The 22,573-nt window shown below is 34.5% G+C and overlaps 1 protein-coding gene across 4 annotated transcripts in view; it reads left to right on the plus strand.

The window, feature by feature from the left end:
* KIF2A (kinesin family member 2A) overlaps window positions 1-22,573 on the plus strand; it is a 106,285-nt gene that overhangs the window by 75,831 nt on the left and 7,881 nt on the right. For 2 of the 4 annotated variants that reach the window (XM_037798801.1, XM_037798802.1), the window contains exons 8-19: window positions 1,778-1,832; window positions 2,223-2,385; window positions 7,158-7,248; window positions 7,396-7,459; window positions 8,041-8,132; window positions 8,346-8,488; window positions 8,874-9,078; window positions 9,811-9,921; window positions 10,973-11,040; window positions 16,141-16,254; window positions 17,067-17,217; window positions 20,662-20,763. In XM_037798801.1, the coding sequence (XP_037654729.1) occupies window positions 1,778-1,832; window positions 2,223-2,385; window positions 7,158-7,248; window positions 7,396-7,459; window positions 8,041-8,132; window positions 8,346-8,488; window positions 8,874-9,078; window positions 9,811-9,921; window positions 10,973-11,040; window positions 16,141-16,254; window positions 17,067-17,217; window positions 20,662-20,763 (1,359 nt within the window). The remainder of the gene's footprint in view (window positions 1-1,777; window positions 1,833-2,222; window positions 2,386-7,157; window positions 7,249-7,395; window positions 7,460-8,040; window positions 8,133-8,345; window positions 8,489-8,873; window positions 9,079-9,810; window positions 9,922-10,972; window positions 11,041-16,140; window positions 16,255-17,066; window positions 17,218-20,661; window positions 20,764-22,573) is intronic. The other 2 variants (XM_037798803.1, XM_037798804.1) reach the window with 1 other exon arrangement.

The raw sequence follows: 22,573 nt of genomic DNA on the forward strand, positions 1-22,573 counted from the left end.
TGAACTCTACCCTTGCCTGGGTCAGTCCTGACAATTGAAAATGCCTGAGGTTTTCTCTGTTGAGCTACTTAGATTGAGAGAAAAAAAGAAAGAAATCCCCTTTTCAGAGCCAGTCCCCAGCTACCCAGTTTCACTGGTCAGCCATAGTTTGTACCTGGTTCTATGTGCCCCTTTTCTTGGGACACAACTGTTTTCTAGTATTCTGAGCTCAACTGTCTCCAAAAGCCTCTGTTTTTGTGTATTTATTTTTTTTTCTGTTGGCCCCGCCTCTGTGCCAGGAGAGACCTCAGGGTTCCTTTCCTGCTTGCTCTGGGTTTATCTGTACTCATAGTTTGTATTTGTTAATTAAAACTGCAGTTGGAGCTTGGTTGAGTTACTTTCCAAGTGTGCTGCTTGTTTTTCCCACAGGGAAGTGTTCCAAGTCAGCCTGTCATGCCAGTGGGGGAGGGGGGATGCCCGCTTCACAGTTAGGGGAGTTTTACGTACAGTTCTACGCTGCAGTCTCAGCTGTTCCATTCCAGACTGGTGTACAATATGTGTCAGATCACGGTTGTCCCCCAACAGTTGTTCCAAACTATTTACTAGTTATTCCTGGCTATTTACTAGTTGGTTTAGAGGACTAACTAAATTCCACACCTCCTGTGCCTCCATCTTTCCCCACCCCTCTAATTTGCCATTTTTAAATAAAAATGGCTGTTGAGGGCTGTGGTAAATCAGAAACCTCATGCTTAAAAAGTGTTTTGCTATCTAATACTCTACTCCTTTCATGTTAAGAAATGAGAATTTATTGGACAGGGAATACTTTTGTGAGTAATTGGTATTTATGAAAATTAACCCATCTGACCTAGCATCAATAGAATGTACTGGCTCCACAAATGAGTTAGTGTTAAGCAGACATAGTATATTGATTTAATAGAGGTGTTACTCATAATATTTGTATCCTATATATTTTAGGCCTTTTTTCAACTCCGTGTGTTTAACCTGCTACATCTGAGCTCATGCTTTAGAACAGGGATTGGCAAACTTTTTCTGTAAAGGGCCTGGCAGTTAAACATTCTCCTCTTTGTGGGCCATATAATCTCCCTTACAGCTACTCAGCTCTGCTGTTGTTAGCAGTAAAGCAGCCATAGACAATATATAAACCAACAGACATGCCTCCATTACAGTAAACCTTCACAAAAGCAGATAGTGGGTTGGATTGGGCCTACTGGCCGTAGTTTGACAATCCCTGCATTAGAATAATAACTACTAAAAGGAGGCAGGTATTTGGAATGTAAATTTTATATGAGAATATTTATGTATAAGAATTGACATATTTGTAGAGTTGTTCAGATTATTTTGCTCATTAATGTTCTGGGAATTATGTTTCTTGTCTGTAGCTGTCTTTGGCAGTAGCTTTCCTTGTAATCAGCCTGTAAATATGCCACTTGGTAGAAATTTTACTTCTGTTTTGTTCTGTTTAGCATTCTGGAAGTGAACAAAGTCATTTCTTAATGTGAGCCTAATTATACTAAAGAGTAGTACCCTCTAAAAAGTTATTTCCTAAGGTGATGGCTTACCAAATAACAAAGTAAGCAAGTTTCTGTTGCACTCAGATTTTTAGAAATAATTATGTTTGATAACCGTTAAAATTTGTGTGACTTAATATTTTTAAGTTTATTTAACATATTTATGATGCACATAATTTCTATGACCTCTGGGGGAAATATTACATAATTGACTTTCTATTCTTTTACTTACCACTGATAGTCACTGAACTAAAATATTTTATTCATAGATTGATGAGCACAGGATATGTGTTTGTGTAAGGAAACGGCCACTCAATAAAAAAGGTATGCTTAATAAGCTCTAATAAAATCTTAATTTTTTTCTATTTTTTAATGTGTTTTGATAATATAAATCTAAAACTAGTTTGGAAAAGTTAATTGTAAATTATTTCCTTTCATTTATACATAACTTTTTTATATAGATATCTATGGCTAGACCTGTTAATTTGTTATTAGTCTGTTAATCATTGCCATTCCTGGTTGTCACTTCACAAAAATCTTTGATGTTTTTACTTTGTTGTTGAAATATTCTGTCTTACTAAATGTAATACATATGGGATATTATTATATTTACAAAAGTCCTTATTTTTGTCTAAATTCTTACTACTTAATTTTTGTACATTAATTCAAATACTGTGAAAATTACTGGACACTGATTTTTGTTTATTCTTTTAGAAACTCAAATGAAAGATCTTGATGTCATCACAATCCCTAGTAAAGATGTTGTGATGGTACATGAGCCAAAACAAAAAGTAGATTTAACAAGGTACCTAGAAAACCAAACATTTCGTTTTGATTATGCCTTTGATGACTCAGCTCCTAATGAAATGGTTTACAGGTGGGTAAATTCTTTTTCTTAATTCAATTTTTTGAGATATATTCACACATCTTACAGTCCATCCAAAATATACAATAAATTCATGTTTAATCAGAATTTTGTTCTTGTATCTTGTGTTCATCATCACCCTGAGATTTACATTGCTCTTGGCACATCTCTCCAGAGGTGTAATACACTCTTTCATTCTGGGTTTGAACAAAGAATAAAATGTAACAAATACTATATTAAATATTAGACTTGTTCTCTTCAGTGCTTCCCAGTAGCATAGCTTTTGTTACCAATTAACTTATATACATATCACACACACACATGCCATATATATCAGTAGGAAATTTCTGGAAAATGTTAACTTTTTGTTACCCCTTGAAACAGGATGTATGGGACAAGGATTTATTTTTACTGTCCATCCCATTAAAGAAATTTGAAACACCTCAATCATTTATTTGTCTGAATTTAGCTTGTATCACCACTTAAAATAAAAAGTTATATAAAATGTACTTGCACGTGCATAAGCTTTACTGATGTTGATGCTGTCCTCTATCTCTTATTCTTAACTGTCCTGGATTTGAGGGATTTTTTTTTTTCTTCTTTCCTTTTTGGTCTAATCATCCTGCAGGTTCATTTCTAGTTCAGTTTAACCAGAACTTTTTTCTCTTCCTTTTGTTGTCTGCACCTTCTGCAATTTTGCTGTTTATAAAAAATCATCAGTGTTCAGCCTAGATCATTTTGAAGCCAGCACAAGAAATAGTTTAGTTTGCTGTCATACTTTTGCATGCTTTGCTCAATGCAGACATATTTGTTGTCCCACTCTTTTTAATTTAACTCTGGCAGTGGATTATATCAATATGTTTGAAAAATGATCCACCCTTTAGTATTTTTGCATCATTTTCTTGAATCCAGATTTTCAACTCAGAAGTCTTATAAGTCTAATTTATATTCTTTTCATTTAAGTATAAATTGCTTGTCCACATTCCAGCAAATCTTGTAATTTTCTACTTACTTAGATTGTTTTACTTGTCTGGCCAGTGTTACTAGCTTTTGTTATTTAAAAATAAAATCCTGGTGTGTTCTATATAGGTTTTTTTTGTTTTAATTCCATTTTATTGAGATATTCACAAACCATACAATCATCCACAGTGTACAATCAGTTGTTCGCAGTACCGTTATATAGATGTGCGTTCATCACCTCAATTTTTGAACATTTTCATTACCAGAAAAAAAAAGAATAAAAATAAAAATTAAAGTAAAAGAGAACACTCAAAACATCCTATACCCCTCTACCTCCCAATTATTCATTTACTTTTTGTCCTCATTTTTCTACTCCTCTGTCCATACACTGTATAAAGGGAGTGGGAGCCACAAGGTTTTCACAATCACACAGTCACACAGTGTAAGCTATATAGTTACACAATCGTCTTCAAGAATCAAGGCTACTGGGTTCCAGTTCAACAGTTTCAGGTATTTCCGTCTAGCTAATCCAATACACTAAAAACTAAAAAGTGGTATCTATATTATGCATAAGAATAACCTCCAGTATGACCTCGTCTCTATTTGAAATCTCTCAGCCATTGATGCTTTGTTTCATTTTTCTTCCCCCTTTTGATCCAAGAAGGCTTTTTCAATCCCACAATGCAAGGGCCAAGTTCACGAGTCATGCCCCACGTTGCTAGGGAGATTTAAACCACTGGGAGTCATGTCCCACGTAGGGGGAGGGCAGTGAGTTTACCTGCTGAGTTGGCTTAGAGAGAGAAGCCACATCTGAACAACAAAAGAGGTTGTCTGGGGGTGACTCTTAGACACAATTTTAAGTAGGCTTAGCTGCTTCTTTATAGTAACTAACTTCATAAGGGCAAGCCCCAACATTGAGGGCTTAGCCTTCTAAATTGTTGTCCCCAATGCTTGTGAGTTTATGAGGAATTCCCCAGGTGGGGAAGTTTAATATATCCACATTTTCCCCCAGTCCCTCAGGGGGTCTTTGCAAGTACATTTTTATTGTGTGCCCACATTACTCTGGGATGTTTTGGGGCTTCACACTAACCTGTACAAACCAGCCTGATTTCATTCCCTATTCAAAGTTCCATGTAATTCTGGTGTTTGAATAAAGTGACCATACAAGATAAATTATATAGTGTGTTAGAAAAAATAATAGATTTTGCAGCTATTAAATATCTCTTTCTTTTCTGTCACACAGAAGCTGAAGTTTGAAAACACCATCAATATCCTCCTTCACCCTTTAGTCTGATACACCTTAGTCCTAATCAAGTCCATTTCATTCATGTCTCTAATTGAAGTCTGATCTCTTTTTGAGAGTCTAACATTTGCTTTATTTGGACAGCCAGACTCTGGCTCTGAGTCTCAGGTGTCACTCAAATACCCGAAGTTCCAGGACCCAACCAGGTTATACACAAACAGCTCAGCATATTAGAATTTAGAAACAGCCATTACAACTCAGGAATAGATATAACTGTTGTAAGAGCTTACAGTCTAGGAACCTTTACAATAAGCCTTCCTTGATAACATATGCTCTCAGATTCAGTTCACAGAGTTTGCACATTATAGTTTGTCCATATTAGTGAGGCATTTTAATGTTTGTCTTTTCATTTCTGATTTATTTCACTCCACATACTGTCCTCAATGTCCATTCACCTAGTTGCATACCTCACAACTTCATTTACTTCTTGTAGCAGCTCAATATTCCACTGTATGTAAATACCAGTTTGCCATTTCATACATCAGTTTGATGTACCCTTAGGCCACCTCTCTCCACTGCAAATCATGAATACTGCCACCATAAACTCCACTGTGCATGTGTCCATTCGTGTCCCTCTTTTCAATTCTTCCAAGTATATTCCCAATAACAGGGTTGCAGGATAATATGGCAGCCCCAACCTTAGCTTCCTGTGGAACCACCACACTGCCCTCCAGGTGGGCTACACCTTTCTACTTCCCTACAAACGGTGATTAGGTACTTGCCTCTCTCCACATTTTCTCCAGCACTTGTATCCTTCTGTTTATTTTTTTAGATGGTTTTATTCACACACTATACATTCCCTCCAAAGTAAACAATCAGTGATTCCCTGTATAATCACATAGTTATGCATTCACCACCACCACCATCTATATGAGGACATTTCCATTTCTTCCATAAAGAAAGAGGAAGAGGCAAAAAAAGTGAAAAGAAAAAAAATGACAACTAAAAAGCAACAAAAGGAAAAATAAAATTAAAATAAAATACAATTTAATGGTCAGATGGCAAAACCAATGCCATGAATCCCATACCCCTCCTTTCTGTCCCCCTCTTTTAGCTTTGGTGTATTGCGTTTGTTACAATTAATGGAAGTATATTACAATGTTACTGTTAACTATAGACTCTAGTTTGCATTGATTGTCTTTTTTCCACAATACCATCTCATTTATTCTGGAGGTAGTTTTCTTTCTTTTTCCTTGGGTTTTCTTGTTGATTTTCTTTGATCTCTGTATTTCTTTGTTTCTTTTGCTGACCAGTTGTCAGATTGGCTCTGTCCTCCCAGTCTTCCCCCCAAATCAGGCACCCACTGTGGCCCACCACAGGGATGGAAGGTAGACACTGAGCACCCCAGCAAGTTCACTGTGTGTGGTAATACAAAATCTGCTGACTTCCAGTGGTGCTCTGTTTTCCACCAGCCAGCAAGACCTGGGTTTTTTTTAGAGCCCTGCTTTAACAGTTGGGTCTTGCATATCTCTTAGCCAGTACAGGGCTGGGTTTCCAAACAGGGCATGTAGACCAGCTCCTGTGGTCCTAAGAAAGGGTCTGGAGCATCTTTTAAAAGTTTTTCAATTCTCTTGCACCTTCCAGACTGTACAGCAAATGGTGCTGTTTGTTAACTTAATTGTCCTCAGAGGCTGCTTTGCCTCTGAGCACAGGCTGTGTCAACACAGGTGATCTAAAACTGTGGGATTCCTGTGCCCTCATTTTGCTGGCCAAAATCTGTTTCAGTGTGGGGCTATACCTATGGCAGAGTACTTCCTCAGCTGACCCAGTACTCCAACTGTTGCCCAGGTGACGAAATGGCTGCTGGCCGCTGCTTCCCTCAAGGGTGGGGGAAGGGTTTTCAGATACAGGGCTGGAAACGCAGTCTCTGTCCACGTTTTCTCAGTCTCTTCGTCCCTCATGGACCTGGGCCTTGAAATGTCCTCCCCTATCCCCTGGATCTTCTAAAGTAGGGGCATGTCTCACTGCTGTGAGAGATTTTTAAATCTTTATCCCTGGTGGGAGGGCTCCCATCTGCTGATTCTGTGCCTTTCCCTCATTGAGCCCGAGTCAGGGGAACAGGAGAGGACCAGCTGGTCTGGGATGGAAGATTCCTACCTGATATTTCTTCTCTTTCTTTAATTTGGCATCTGCTACATCATTCTCCAGTCTATATCCTCCTCCAGAGTTTCAAATTATTCAGAATTGTCCTTTTTCGTTGAATCTCTGGAGAGGATTTTTCAGTAGCTGTTTACATTGCCATGTTGATGACATCACTCCTCTATATAGGTTTTTACTTAGTTAATGTCAGCTTATTTGTTTGTTTTTCTCTGTCCATTACCATTGTTACCATTGTGTGTTAAGGAGTTATGGAATTATTACTTGAAATTACGCTTTAAAAATAATACAAACAATTCTAGGATATGATTAAGATTTTTAACAAATTAATGAACTCAATTGTGACCTCTATGATTTAGTATATTTGTTATTTGTTTAGTTTAAATATTAACAGCAAATATGACAGATGCATTTTATTTTTAAGGTTTACAGCTAGACCACTAGTGGAAACTATATTTGAAAGGGGAATGGCTACATGCTTTGCTTATGGGCAAACTGGTAGTGGAAAAACTCATGTGAGTAATTTCTTTAGTTACATCCCAGTATGAAGTTACAGTTTGTTTTCCTATTTTTCTTATAGCTTAATTCTAAAATCTAAATTCTTAAGATTTATCCCTGAATAATGTCTATTATGCTTTCTTTATTTTCTTTTTAACTTATAGACTATGGGTGGTGACTTTTCAGGAAAAAACCAAGACTGTTCTAAAGGGATTTACGCCTTAGCAGGTAACTATCCTTTTGCATATAGTTTGCAGTAATCTTACTGGATTTTATTCATGGGGCTTGGGAATAAGACTTTTGGAAATATTATCCAGGATTTTAAGAGCAACTGTAGTGTTATACTTACTGCACATTGTATCAATTATAGGTTATTATAATGCTTGAAAAGAGCTGTGATGTTAAGCTTTAGGGGCAGAAATCTGGATTTGTATTTGTGTCAATGTAAGTTGGCATATTGTTGGAGATTACTATTTGTTGTTAAACAAGTGATTTGTTAAAAAGTTTCTGTTTGGTATGGTAATGGGAGTAACCTTCTTATGACCACCTGTAATTTTATACTGTTTCAAGAATAAATAGTTCCATCCTTTTTTTGAATATGAAGGAGGGTGGCATCTAGATAGTAAATATTTTTTTAAAATGCTATTTTTTGTAGACTTAATATTAACTTTAGTCTTTTTTTTTTTTACTGATTTTATCATTGTAGACAAAGATTAACTGATTCCTCTAAAAAAAAAGAAAATTAGAGTTGTTTTCTAAAAATATTTATTGCCTCTTAACAATTTTCTGTATATGAAATTTCTTGACAGCTCGAGATGTCTTTTTAATGCTAAAAAAGCCAAACTATAAGAAGTTAGAACTTCAAGTATATGCAACCTTTTTTGAAATTTATAGTGGAAAAGTAAGTGTGCAGACTTTTATATATATTGGAAATTACGCCAATTTATGCTATGAGATTTTTTTAAATGTTGTTTGAAACTCTTCAACTTTAGTGTTGATTGTTATTATTTTAATAATCCTCTGAAATAATTTTCAGTCACTGAATGATTCATTTTTATAGAACTGATTCTTCTCTTTAAAACTAGTTTTCTAATTTGAATATGCTTTTTCACAGGTGTTTGATTTGCTGAACAGGAAAACAAAATTAAGAGTGCTGGAAGATGGGAAACAGCAGGTTCAAGTGGTGGGATTACAGGAACGGGAGGTCAAGTGTGTTGAAGATGTACTGAAACTCATTGACATAGGCAACAGTTGCAGGTAAAAATTCTCATTTTCATTAAGAAAGGGAAGGTTAATTTCATAATTAGTTTTAGATACTTCAGCATAGCATAAGAGCAAAGTGAAAATGTTATTCATTATACCTTGGAAGTAAAAATCGTTATTCATAAAAGTTTGTTATATATACCTTTTAAATGATATCCATTATATTGATATGTTACAAATATATTAGACGTATGCCATATTGAATTGTATGAGTTTGGTTCTATTATATTTACATGTTAACTCAGAATGTCTCTTTTGTATTTATATGATGAAAATGGCTAAACGGAGGTGGTGGTTTTTATTTTTTAATGAAAATACCATGATACAAACATGTAGATTGAAGTCTTTATTCTATCAAATTTTCTTAATCTCATTCTAGAACATCTGGTCAAACATCTGCAAATGCGCATTCATCTCGTAGCCATGCAGTATTTCAGATTATTCTTAGAAGGAAAGGAAAACTGCATGGCAAATTTTCTCTCATTGATTTGGCTGGAAATGAAAGAGGAGCTGATACGTCAAGTGCAGACAGGCAAACTAGGCTTGAAGGTGCTGAAATTAATAAAAGCCTTTTAGCACTCAAGGTAAAGAAAATGGATTTAATTGTGAAAGGTGTTATTTTTTAGTTTAATGTTTTATCTCAGCTACAATGTGATAATACTTGTTTTGTCCAATATGTAAGAGACGTTATCAAAATTTAGCTGTTTATATTTGCATTTGTAGATTTATGTCATACCCAGAAGTTTTTGTTTGCACCTCTTACTTACTCATTTTAGGGTAGATAAAGTATCTGTCGGTTGGCAGGCCAATTTTGAGGCTACTAGGGAGATTTCAAAGGGCTTTAATTAGTTAGATTTTCTGGAAGAGTGCAAGAACTAAGCAAAAAAAAAAGTTTTTCAGAAAATTGTAAAATGGCTTTCAAAAAGTTAGGCCAGGTTATTATATCTCTACCGTCACTAGAAAACCAAATGTTGGAAGAACTGCGATAAAGCATTTTGTGTGTTTTCTTTTGGAGTGCCACTATTAAAGCTTAACTTTTTATAGTTATCTTACTGCCTGTCACTTATAAACAGTAGTCATAGTCTCCAGAAGAATCTTTTGGAATAATAAATTGTTTTGTTGTTGTTTTTTAATTTCATTTTCTGGAATTAGGACTTATGGGAACATCTTTAATATTTTGTAAAACTGTTAATGTTTTCAGAGCTGATCAGATCTTAAATCTTAGAGTTATAGTGAGAGATCTTTTAAACCATGTTTAAAAAAGATTACTCTTTATATGAACCCAAATCTGTGAGACTTGCTTTCTTCATTTTCAGGAGTGCATCAGAGCCTTAGGTAGAAATAAACCTCATACTCCTTTCCGAGCAAGTAAACTCACTCAGGTGTTAAGAGATTCATTTATAGGTGAAAACTCGCGTACCTGCATGGTAAGTTTACTTTTTTTTTTTTTTTTTTTTGCTTTTGTTTTGTTTTGTTTGTTTTGTCTTGTTTTGTCCTAAAGGAATAACTATACACAAATTCCATGGGAAAATTATGATATTTGTTAATGACAATCACTTAAATCCTATTGTGAGAGATACAGTGATACCTAAGATATAGTCCTTCCCAGCATGAGAGAGGGAATTATGTTGCATTTATAATGTATTCTGCTAATTCCAACATCTGGGTATTCTTGGAGTTGGTCTCCATTGATTGCCTTTTTTCTTGAGTATGGGTCACACTTTTCTATTTCTTAGTATGTCTAGTAATTTAGGATTATATCATGGAAATTATGAGTCCTGTAGGGACTCTTGGATTCTGTTATGTGTTCAAGTTTATTGATTTTTTTTTTAAGCAGGCAGTTAACTTGGCTTAGCTTATTCCAAACTCTTATCTCCCCTGTGGTAGGCAGCAACTAAAATAGAAATTTTTGCTTAGTTATTTTAGATTTAGCTATATTGCTTGGAGTCTGCCCTGTGCATGCCTAGTGTAGGTGTCAGTCAGAGATTTGGCAGTTTATTTGTAAAATTGGGGTTTTCCCTTCTGTTCTCTTCTTTCTGGTATTTTCCTGTGCACTCTCTAGCTGCTGTGGTCTCTTCCTGAGCTCTGCCCTTTTGGTTTTTAACCAATAAGACTGCAGGTTTCTAATGAAATTGTAGCTGTATAGCATGGCAGTTGCAGGATTTGCCATCAGGCAAAAAACTGTAAAAAAAGTGTGAGTGGAGGGGAGTGAGTGGAGGGAGTAGGTGCCATTCCCTTCTAAGCATCACCTTCTCCATTTTCTGCTGGATTTTGATCATTTTCTGTTGCTTTCAGAGAGTTGTTTATATTTTAACCAGAATTAATCATTGGCCCTGAGATACTGAATTATCTTGGAGTTCAGCTGTCATTAATATATCTTTGTTTTTAGATGTCATTGTTAACATTAGACCTAAATGAACTATATGTATTATTGATCATTTATAACATTTTCTTTACCTTTGCATTTTTTCCCCATAGATTGCCACAATCTCTCCAGGGATGGCATCCTGTGAAAATACTCTTAATACATTAAGATACGCAAATAGGTATGAGAGGTGGTTCTCCGTTTTGAAATTTAAGGGAAGTAGTGCAGTGGACAGTATGATCTTTCTCATTGGAAAGGTGTCACTACATTGTTCTTTTAATTTTTCAAGAAAATTTTTGCACATTATTCTTTAATATGATATTTGGGACCATTCTGTCAAGTTATAAAAATGATTGGTAATGTGTAATTTGGGAACAGATTGATATTTTTAGTAGAATTGGCTTTCTTAGAACATGATTATATTTTTCCATTTCACCAAGTTGTGTCTCATAATATATTACCACATGAAAATAATGCAAATTCTTCTTTTATATAAAGACCTTAAAGTGAGTATCAGGGACAGTCTGTATATCTTCAGTTGTTTTGCTATATGCTGAACCTTATTTCTGATAAACTATTAAATGTTATGTATTGGTAGTCTATTATTTGAGTAAGAAGTGATAGCACAATTCTTTCTTATTATTCATGGTAGTTGGTAGTGTTACAAACTTGAATAGACTGAGTTATTATAGATAGAAGGACAAAAGGTATTGTAGAATACAAAAGCAGTTTATTCCTTACAACCTGAAATGCCCCTGGGATTTTGGATTGTAACGGGCATATTTGTATTTGTTCTGTAGATTTTTCTCATTGCTCTTGTTTTGAATAACTGTTTACATAGTTTTAGGTTTCAGTTCTCACAAGTTACATTTGTGACTTTAACCTAGAGGTAAAAATTCTTTGTTACCTATTTCTAGTATGGAGATTTTCTTAATTTTACTAACAGGTGTTTGTCCTATTTCTTTGTTTGTAATTATTATGAAAATTTTATTTTTTAACATAAAAACTCCTGTCACCAGAATGAGAAATACATTGGCAGGCTCCCAAAAGGTCTTCAAAGTGTTCCTTCTTGATCACAAATCCTTGGTTACCATGCCCAGACCCACCAATTTCTCTACCCTATGCTGGCCAGTGTCCTGACTTCCAGGAAATGACTTTCTTGTTTTTCTTTCTTTTCTAAAATAGTTTTACTACCTATGAATACATCCCTGAACAACATAGTGCAGCTATATTTGAATGGAATCATGTCCTGTGTCCTTTTGAATCCTACTTTTGTTCCAACTGAAAAGATTTTTGTAACAGGCAGTAAAAATTGTTGGGAGTGTATAAACCTATTCACAGTTGTAAAAAGATATTAAAATATAATGTTTCTTTTAAAATGTAGCAGAATTTTATTGCCTAAATCTAATCCCTTTTAAACTATAAATTATTAGCTCTTTAGCTGCAAATCTTTATTTGTGTTACTTTTTTGTAATTGATATTTTTGGTATGTGAGATTTTTATCATTAATCGAAAAATGCGTCTCATGGCTACACAAAACTTTCAAAATTGTCATGGGAGAGGTGAGGAATAGCTTATTATAGTGAATCTTGCTATGTTGCAGAATTTAGAAGAACACAATTCCTTCTTAAATTTTCCCTGAATGGTCATATTTCTATTTAACATGTTCTTTAAATAGGTTTGAGGAAGTGATACAGCTTTTGTGAAGGGTGAAAATTAAATTATGGTTAAAGTAAAACAAACAAAACCCTCCATGTACTAGGACTTCAGATTGCAAAGGAATCCCTCTTTTATTTTGAAATTGTTGCATCTGGCCCGTCATCTAGTTCATTTATGTCCAAGTAAATGTTCTAATTTATTAATTCATTTGCATTATGACTAACAATCTGGGACAAACAATTCAATCTTGCTTTATCCCCAAATCTATCTCTAGGAATAAAGCCTTTCAGTCTCTTTTGATAGCTCATGCCAGTGTTTTATAATCTTAAAGAGTATTCAATTTTTTTTTTTTTTCAGTTAAGCAGAATTTATTTCTCTTTAGTGTTAAATGTCGCCTTTTATTTAGGCCATAGCAGACATAGAAAACTGGTCAAATTTTGGGGGTGTTTAATTATAAATTCTGAATAACATGTCCAAGTCTGTCAACTTTATTTAGAAATTAAGCTTTACTGATCATCGTATTGTGGAAATGGGTAAGCATTTATTTTGGATGTGTAATATTTTGAAGTGGTGGTAGTATTATATTAAAATGTCCACATTTTTAGGAAATTGGTTATATCTTAAATGTTTAAATTTCTTTGTTTTTATGACTCAGCAGAGTGATGGAAGAGTGTTAGTTCTCAAGTCAAAGTGAGTTTTTAACTTGTTTCACCACTTAATGGCAATAAATCAGGAAAGCTACTTAAACTCTCCATGCCCTGTTCTCCTCATCTTTAAAATGAGGAGACTAATAGTCAAGTCCATCTTAAAGGAGTGTTTTGAGGACTAAAAGAGATCTGTGTAAAATGTTTAGCACAGTGCCTGGAATATGTTATATCTAGTTACAACATAATAATAATTATATTAATCATTATTCCTGTTGCTACTTTAGTGGGCAATTATGTTTTAAAAATGGAATTAGATGTGAAAACATTTTTCTTTCAAATCTTTACTTCAGTCAGACTCATATACCTTGGAAGTGGTTTGCGGGAGTTGGGGATATTTTATAGCAATACACATTGATTCTAAGTGATTATGATGACAAGTCAGATTGCAATGAAATGAGATATTAGAGAGGGAAAAACTTTCAAAGTGGGAATGGTTTGTCCCAAGACAAAAACAAGTACAGGATATATGGGAAACAGCCAGTACCTGTATCCTGAAGCAGAGGGTTCAGTGTTGAGGTAGTGGAAGAGATTAGAGTGATTGGGTCTGGATGGAAGAGTGAGAAAAAATTTTAAGTAGAAGAAATATATTGATTTGTACCATATGAAGTTACTGATATTTGGCTGTTTTTGACCTATAAACACAGGAATTTCATATAGTTCAATCTAAGAAGCAATGAGAAAAACAGAAAATGCTTAGTATATCAAAGTGGTTAAATAGTGTGGGGTTTGTATTCAGGGAAAGATTTGAACCTCAGCTCTGCCACATTCTCACTAAATGACTGTCTTAATTTTCCAGCCTGCTATGACAAATGATACATAGTGGTTTGGCTTAAACAACAGGAATTGATTGGCTTACGGTTTCAGAGGCTAGAAGGCTTGCTTCTTCCCAGGTGGGGTCAGTAGTTTTCTGGCTGGCTGACAGTACTTGGCTTTCCTATCACTTGGTGATGTCCTCTCCTTTCTGTTTTGGGTCCTGTTGACTTCCGGCTTCCAAGCTTCTCCCCACGGCTTTCTTTTCTTTTCTTTTTTTTTCTTTTAATATTCATTTTATTGAGATATAGTCACATACCACACAGTCATACAAAACAAATTGTACATTTGATTGTTCACAGTACCATTACATAGTTGTACATTCATCATCAAAATCAATCCCCGACACCCTCATTACCACACACACAAAAATAACCAGAATAATAATTAAAGTGAAAAAGAGCAGCTAAAGTAAAAAAAGAACACTGGGCACCCTTGTCTGTTTCTTTGTTTGTTTGTTTCCTTCCTTCCCCCACCTTTCCACTCATCCATACACAAACTAAACAAAGGGGAGTGTGATCCCCATGGGCCCCCCAATCCCACTGTCCCCCCTCATAAGCCACATTTGTATACAATTTTCTTCAAGATTCATGAGTTCTGGGTTGTAGTTTGATAGTTTCAGGTATCCACCACCAGCTACCCCAATTCAAGACAATGCATTTTTTTTTTAATTAAATTCAGTTTTATTGAAATACATTCACACACCATACAATCATCCATGGTGTACAATCCACTGTCCACAGTATGATAACATAGTTATGCATTCATCACCACAGTCTATCTCTGAACATTTTCCTTACATTGGAAAGAACCAGAACAAGAATAAAAAATAAAAGTGAAAAAAGAACACCCAAATCATCCCCCCATCCCACCCCCTTTTGTCCTTTAGTTTTTATCCCCATTTTTCTACTCATCCATACACTAGATAAAGGGGGTGTGATCCACAGGTTCTTCACAATCACACTGTCACCCCTTGTAATCTACATTATTATATAATTGTCTTCAGGAGTCCAGACTGCTGGGTTGGAGTTTGGTAGTTTCAGGTATTTACTTCTACACGGCTTTCTTTTTATACGGACTTTAGTTGTAATAGGATTAAGATTTATCCTGATTCAGTTAGCCACACCTTAAATGAAAATAATATCTTTAAATGGTCCTGTTTACAATAAATTCACACCCACAGGAATGGGATTAAGATTAAGAATGTATTTTTTTCTGGGGTACATAACTCAATCTCCATGGTGACCTTGGGTAAGATGCTTTATTTCTCTGAGCCAGTTTTCTCGTCTATAAAAAGGAGATAATATTACAAGGTTGTTTTAAGGATTAAATAATACAATGCCAAGATTGATGTAAGAATTAAATATTTTAATGTCTAAAAATTACTAATCTTAATACCTCATACAGGATGTACTTTATAAAAGTTGCCTACATTATGAAATGGGATTGGCCCAAAAGGGACATAGGGAGTCACAAAGAAGGGGCTAGAAAAGCCATAAATGGTCAAATATAACTATTAGAGATGTTAGCCAAAGAATATAAATTCATTGCCAAAGACTTAGGCAACCTTTCTCAACCCAGGTTCTTTATCTCAATCACTCAGTACAGAAAATTGAGTGACTGTTTTTCTCACTTCTACGAAGGATGCATAGAGAAGGTGTTGCGAACAATGGATGTCTTCAGGCATTAGGGCTTAATTCTCTTGCTTCCTGTTTATGAAAGACTGCAAGAGTGTGAGGACACATCAAGGCTAATAAGCATAATATTCATGGTGTTAATTACACAAGGAAATTAGATTGGGTAGTCTTGTAGTAAAATAAGGGACATTTCAAATTTAAGTGATAGTCTAGTTAAACATCTAGGAAAGATTATGAGAGGGAGAAAATATGCCAAAAAGGAAGGATTTAGGACTAGAGCAGGGGTTCAATAGGACAGAGAGGTTCAAAGACCTCTAAAACTTGTTGCTTTTTATTAATACTCATATTGAGTCACAACAGTGTTCATTTCCTTTTCTAAAAAGTGAATACTAAATGAAATCTTAAAATGTATGTTCCTGTCTTTACAAGAGCATTTTCTTTTAATTTGTTGCTGTTTTGATGCTGCAGAGTAAAGGAGTTTGGAATTAGTCCATCAGACATTCCCTTCTCACAGGGTAGTGGCAGTCGCCCTGATCTTTCTCCTTCCTATGAGTATGACGATTTTTCTCCTTCGATTACCAGGTCTACTTCTTTCTATACATATGATGTTTGTATTAATATTTATTTTGAATTGTGCTATGTATAAAACATCTCATTTACTTATGTCCTAGGCCATTTTTTTTTTTTTTTTCATTTTCTTTTCATTTGGTAGGTGGTGGTTGTATTGCATGATTTGCATTTTTATTTTTACTGTTGATTTAGAATTTAGGCTTCCTATTTCCCCTCATATTTTTTAAGAATGGTGTCACCTTTGCATATTTACCCATTAAAAAGTAAAGTATTTTGTTAAAATGAAGAGTTTGCCTTTATTTTCTATGATGTTATCATTTTCTTGTCTGTAAGGAAATAACAAGGATCTTTTTGACTTGGAAAGTGTACCCTTTCTCAAAAGTGTACAATAGGGAAATATTTTTAAAATATTATTACAAATAAAATTATTTCACAAGTATGTATTTTAATTTATGTTAAATTCTCTGATTTCAGCAGTGATCTAAATGCCATGGCTAACAATTTTTTGGTTCATATAATTTAACTGTAATGGCAGGCTCTTATTTTCCTTGAAATATTAAATCTACATGCTTTGCTAATTCTTATTTATTATGCACAATAGTTACATTTCAAATAATTGTAAAGATGCCTAAGTAAATTCCAAGAATTAAACAACTGAACACTCTCTTCGTGTTTCCATAAATTTTGGGTAAACTTGATCTATTAAGGTGACATCATCAGTCATAATATGGTAATTAAATTGCCTTCACATTGGATAGGATGGTATTTTCTTAGTACTCTGCATGAGTCTTGGTTAATTTTAGATATCTCTTATGTATTTATAGGGTGAAAGAATTGACTGTGGATCCAACGGCTGCTGGTGATGTCCGTCCGGTAATGCACCATCCACCAAATCAGATTGATGACTTAGAAACACAGTGGGGTGTGGGGAGTTCACCTCAGAGGGATGATCTAAAACTGCTTTGTGAACAAAATGTGAGTGACTTAACATGGTTGTGATTATCTAATCTTAGTTCTTTTCATCAGTAGCAAAACTTAATAATTGAAATTATCATCTAAATCAGGATTCAGCAAACTATAGCCTCTGGGCCAGCTGGCTGTTTTTAAAAAGTTTTATTGGAACATAGCCATGCTTATTCATTTATATATTGTCTGTGGCTGCTATCTCACTACAATAGCCAAAAATATTTACTATCCAGCCCCTTATCATAAGTTTGCTGACCTACCGTAATGTAATCCATCCTTTTTTACAGATTTTATACTTGATATTAAAATTTGGGGATTTTTAACATAATGTAAGGGGAAAAAAACAAGTTAAAGAATTTTACATAAAATATGTATATTAAAGAACTGTGGATGTATGCATATGTATTAAAAGAATGCATGCACTTTATCAATTAGTTTTAAGAAAATTTCAGACATGGCAAAATGCTAACAGTTCTTAAATCTGGTTGCTTTTCTTTATGTTTGAAATGTTTAGTGATATTTTCATAATTTAAAATTTTGATTTCTCAATTACTTAAAATAATAAAATAATACATGCTTTTTAAAATAAGGATAAATGGTAAAATGAAATAAGAAAAAACACAGATGATATACCCTTTCAGATAATTACTTTTAATATATTAGAAGTTAATATATTAATAATATTATTAGTTAAAGAGATATATAATGATTATATTATAATTAAGGGGAGGGGAACTCCTTTCTCTGCAAGGGATGTAGGTTAGTTTTACAGTTATTTGACTTCATTAAAAAATATTTACTCTTTATAAGTTTTGTATCATTCTTTTCCCGGTAAAAATCCTATCAAGGGCATTTTCCCATAATGATAAAATAGGTAGCATTTATTAATTGCTTATTACATGACATACATTTGCTAAGAATTTTACGTATTATCTGATTTAATCCTTACTACTGTGTTTAATCCCCACTTTATATCTGAGGAAACTGATATTCTAAAAAGTTAAATAACTTGATGAAACCTGGATCTTTCTCATTCGAGAGCTAAATCTATGTCAATTAAACCTAGGCTACCGGCAATAAAATATTTGAAAACATAATACTTAATGTCAGCATATCCCTAGATTACCTAACAATTCTTAGTTTTTAACTTTCTAGCAGGTATTGTATTCAAAATATTCTGGAGTAACAAATGGATATACTACATTTTGTTACCATGTTGCAAATTACTCTTAATAAAACAGGGCTTAAAGCAGCGGTTCCCAACCAGAGATGGTTTGGCACACCATGGGCAAAATGTCTGGAGACACTTTTGGTTGTCACAACTGGGGCAGGTGCTGTTGGCATTTTGTGGGTAGAAGCCAAGGAAGCTGCTAAACATCTTAGAGTGCACAGGACAAACCCCCTCCCCATATCCAACAAAGAATTATCTGGCCCAAAATGTCAGTAATGCCAGGGTTGCAAAAACATGGTTTAAAGTAGGCTCTAAACTTTGAACCTTAGAAGATAAAGGACTAAAAAGTGAGAACCTGGCCTTATTCCATCCCCATCCCTGAAAGTTTTGAAGGAGATTGTAGTTGCTGTTAGAATTCCATAAAGCAATCCCTGCATTACACCTAGATATGATGTCTTCCAAAGATAAGGAAAACCAGAAAAAGACAGGCATTGCAGATTGTTGCATTTCCTTCTTACATCTACAGGGTGTCTGCAGAACTTCTTAATTGGGAGAAGTTGGCTATATGACAAAAACTAATCCAGGTTCTTTAAGTATGACATTGTGAGTTTTTGCAGCCTGGCTTCTCCATGTTTGAGAGAGTGTGGATTTCTTTCAGCTTTGCTACTCTCAGGAACAATTTTGAGATGTTTCAGCGTTACTCTTTAGTAATGAGAATATGTAGAAGAAATTTATATAGACAAAAGCATTTTGAATATGCTGCAATGAAGGATAGGAACTTGCATACTACCTTGAAGTGAAGAAGAAAGAAGGCATTCTAGGCTTGTGAAAGAGGTATAAAATGAGTAAAGGTGTGAAGTCTCTGTTTATCAGCGAGAGAAGGGGAGAGAATGCTTGCATGCACTGATGAAAGGAAGATGCCTTTTTCCCTAAGGATGCTAAAAAAAAAAGTTCTTTGTCAAAGTTGATTACATAAAGTTTTAGGGATGGTAACTTATTGATGAAAGAGTCAAATGTCTACTTATAATGTTTAACTTAGCCAAAATATGCACATATATTTAGAATCGTGCTTTATTTGAAAAATATTGCTTTTTACTACTCACAATTTATAAAACAATTTTATATATACTTCTACATGGTTGTCTTTGTCATTAGAAACAGATTTTGAGGAAATTAAATAAGATGTTAGGGTTGAGACGGAAGCTCAATAAAGAAAGCTAGGCTAGAAAAGTTTTCACATGTAGAACCATAATATGGGTATGTTGTTTATGTTACGCTTTTTTAGTTGATGAAGTAAAATTATGAATTGTCAATTAAGATTTTCATAAAAATCAGTAAGCAAACTGTGTAGTGCAATTATGAAATTAAGATTTCATAAAACTTTATCAAATGTTATATTAAAATTCAACAACTGTCTTACTGCCAGTCATCTATTTCGGGCCAATAGAAGTGACACTTTTAAAGAACTGTGGAGCAGAAGGTGAAGGAACTTTACCTATGGTAGTCACAGCCCATGTTATTTGGGTTTTTTCACTTGCTGATTGGCTTTTTTTCATCATTTTCTCCTCCTACTCACAGATTTTTGGATGGTAATATTATCCAAATGTTATTTGTTGAATTAGTCAGTCAGACCATATTGTTCTTCTAAGAGCATGTTAAAGAACCAAATTTAGCATCTAATGTATTTTGGCTGGATTAAAACTTGGAAACATTTATCTCAAATCATGCAAATGAGGTCTGTGCAAGGTCTAACAATTCTGAAAAATTTTTAATGAGAGTTGAGTCCTTCAGAACCCTGATTTTACCCTTGTGGTGAAAAAGACATATAAATGACATTAAATTATTAATTTTATTTTAGGGTTGAAAAATACCATAGTAAGTTATAGCTGAAGATATAACCCCTTTATGAAAAGTAAACAATACTGAGGGAATATTTCAAAATATTGTAGCTGACAATAAATGTATTTTTTGTAAAATTGCACTATTCCAAAAGAGATTGCTTTTATAGGGTAATTTCTGCAATAAAACTTGGGCTTAGTGAGATTTATTTTTTACTTATCTGCTTAAGTTTGGGTTATCTTAATGAGTGTTAGATTAAATTAAACATTTTTGTCCCAGAGAAAGAAATTTGGCTTTGTCTTTCTTACATGTTTTTGTACTCTTTATCATTCAAGCTTCCTCAAATTCTAAACAACATTTTTGCAAAAGAATTGAAAAACTACTGTTATAACATTTAAAATACAAACTTTATGTCCTAATTTTTTAACTATTTTTATTTTAAGGAAGAAGAGGTTTCTCCACAATTGTTTACTTTCCATGAAGCTGTCTCGCAAATGGTAGAAATGGAAGAACAAGTTGTAGAAGATCATAGGGCAGTGTTCCAGGTAAAGTAAGACAGGACCTTTCGTCAAAATGTTTCTTTATATAAATTAAGTTTAAAAACTTTAAGAATTCTGTGCCTATCCCACTTTTCTAAAAAAATATTTGTGTACTTGTGTGTATATGTGTATTTGTAGGGCATATGACGTGGCAAAATTGTGAATAAAAAGCTTAGTGGCTACAAACTTTTCTTTGCATCATAGTGTTAAGATCTATTTACATCCTCCTTTTTGCCAGTTGTCCATTTTTAAAGATGTGAGTTTCTGCCCATAATTACCCCTTTCTTCATGTTAGGCCAGTTTGTTTGACACCTATAAGAAAATCTCTTCTAATGGGTTAATAAATAAATAAATAAATAACTGCTTCAGGAGATGGAGAAGAGTTTGAGTTAGGTCCCACCTGTAGCAGTTATTCCTTATATGTTCACCACATTGTGTATTCAACCTGTTTAAAAGCATGTCTGCTATACAATCTTCCTTTATTCCCCCTTTTTAAATAAGAAAATACCCTGAAGGATGATGTTCTAGTTTGCTAATGCTGCTGGAATGCAAAACACCAGAAATGGATTGGCTTTTATAAAAGGGGGTTTATTTGGTTACACAGTTACAGTCTTAAGGCCATCAAGTGTCCAAGGTAACGCATCAACAATCAGGTACCTTCACTGGAAGATGGCCAGTGGCGTCCGGAAAACCTCTGTTAGCTGGGAAGACACGTGGCCGGCATCTGCTCCAAGCTCTGGTTTCAAAAGGGTTTCTCTCAGGACGTTCCTCTCTAGGCTTCAGCTCCTCAAAACTGTCACTCTTAGTTGCTCTTGGGGCATTTGTCCTCTCTTAGCGTCTCTGAAGCAAAAGTCTGCTTTCAACGGCCATCTTCAAACTTGTCTCTCATCTGGAGCTACTCTCTCATCTTCTCTGCATTCTTCAAAATGTCCCTCTTGGCTTTAGCTCCTCTTCAAAATGTCACTCTCAGCTGCACTGAGTTCCTTCTGTTTGCCAGCTCATTTATATGGTTCCAGTGATATAATTTAGACCCACCCTGAATGAGTGGGGTAACACCTCCATGGAAATTATCCAATCAGAGTCGTTACCCACAGTTGGGTGGTACACATCTCCACAGAAACACTCAAAGAATTGCAGTCTAATCAACACTGATACGTCTGCCCACACAAGATGACATCAAAGCTAATGGCATTTTGGGGGACATAATACATTCAAAACGGCACAGATGATATTTACGAGGAAATGAAGAGATCATTTGGATATCTTCATGAAGATTGTTATGGGCAGCTTGCATTTTTCCCCTTCATATTTTCTATAGTACTGTCCTGAGAAAAAAGTGAACAATTACTCAGTCTTTCTTGTTGACCTACATTCCTTCTCTGATATTGAAGAGATCTTTGTTTACCTGTAAACAAATTTTGAGATACCTCAGCTCTAGATCATTCAAGCACTTAGATGAAAGACTCAAGATAAGAGAATATTTTATTTCAGAATAGGATGTGCATTCATTAAAACTGTTGGAGTTTTAGTCAAGCCCTTATGAATCTCTTTAGAGTCCTAGGTGTTTACATTAAGTCAAGAAAGGGTACTTGTAATTAAGAAAATTGATGTCTGTGCCCTTTTGGAACAAGATGTTGTGTAAGGACCATCATTTCCCACTCGGCCACTTTATAGATATTGTACCATGATGTCTCACAGCTGTTTACTGGCAGAACTGGGTGTTCTGACTTTGAATCAAGTATACTTTCTACAATTCCATTTATTGTTCCTCCATACTATAATCTGCCATTTTTTAAAATAGTAAAAACATTTAAGT

Source organism: Choloepus didactylus, chromosome 11 (assembly GCF_015220235.1).
Source record: "Choloepus didactylus isolate mChoDid1 chromosome 11, mChoDid1.pri, whole genome shotgun sequence".
Taxonomy (NCBI): domain Eukaryota; kingdom Metazoa; phylum Chordata; class Mammalia; order Pilosa; family Megalonychidae; genus Choloepus; species Choloepus didactylus.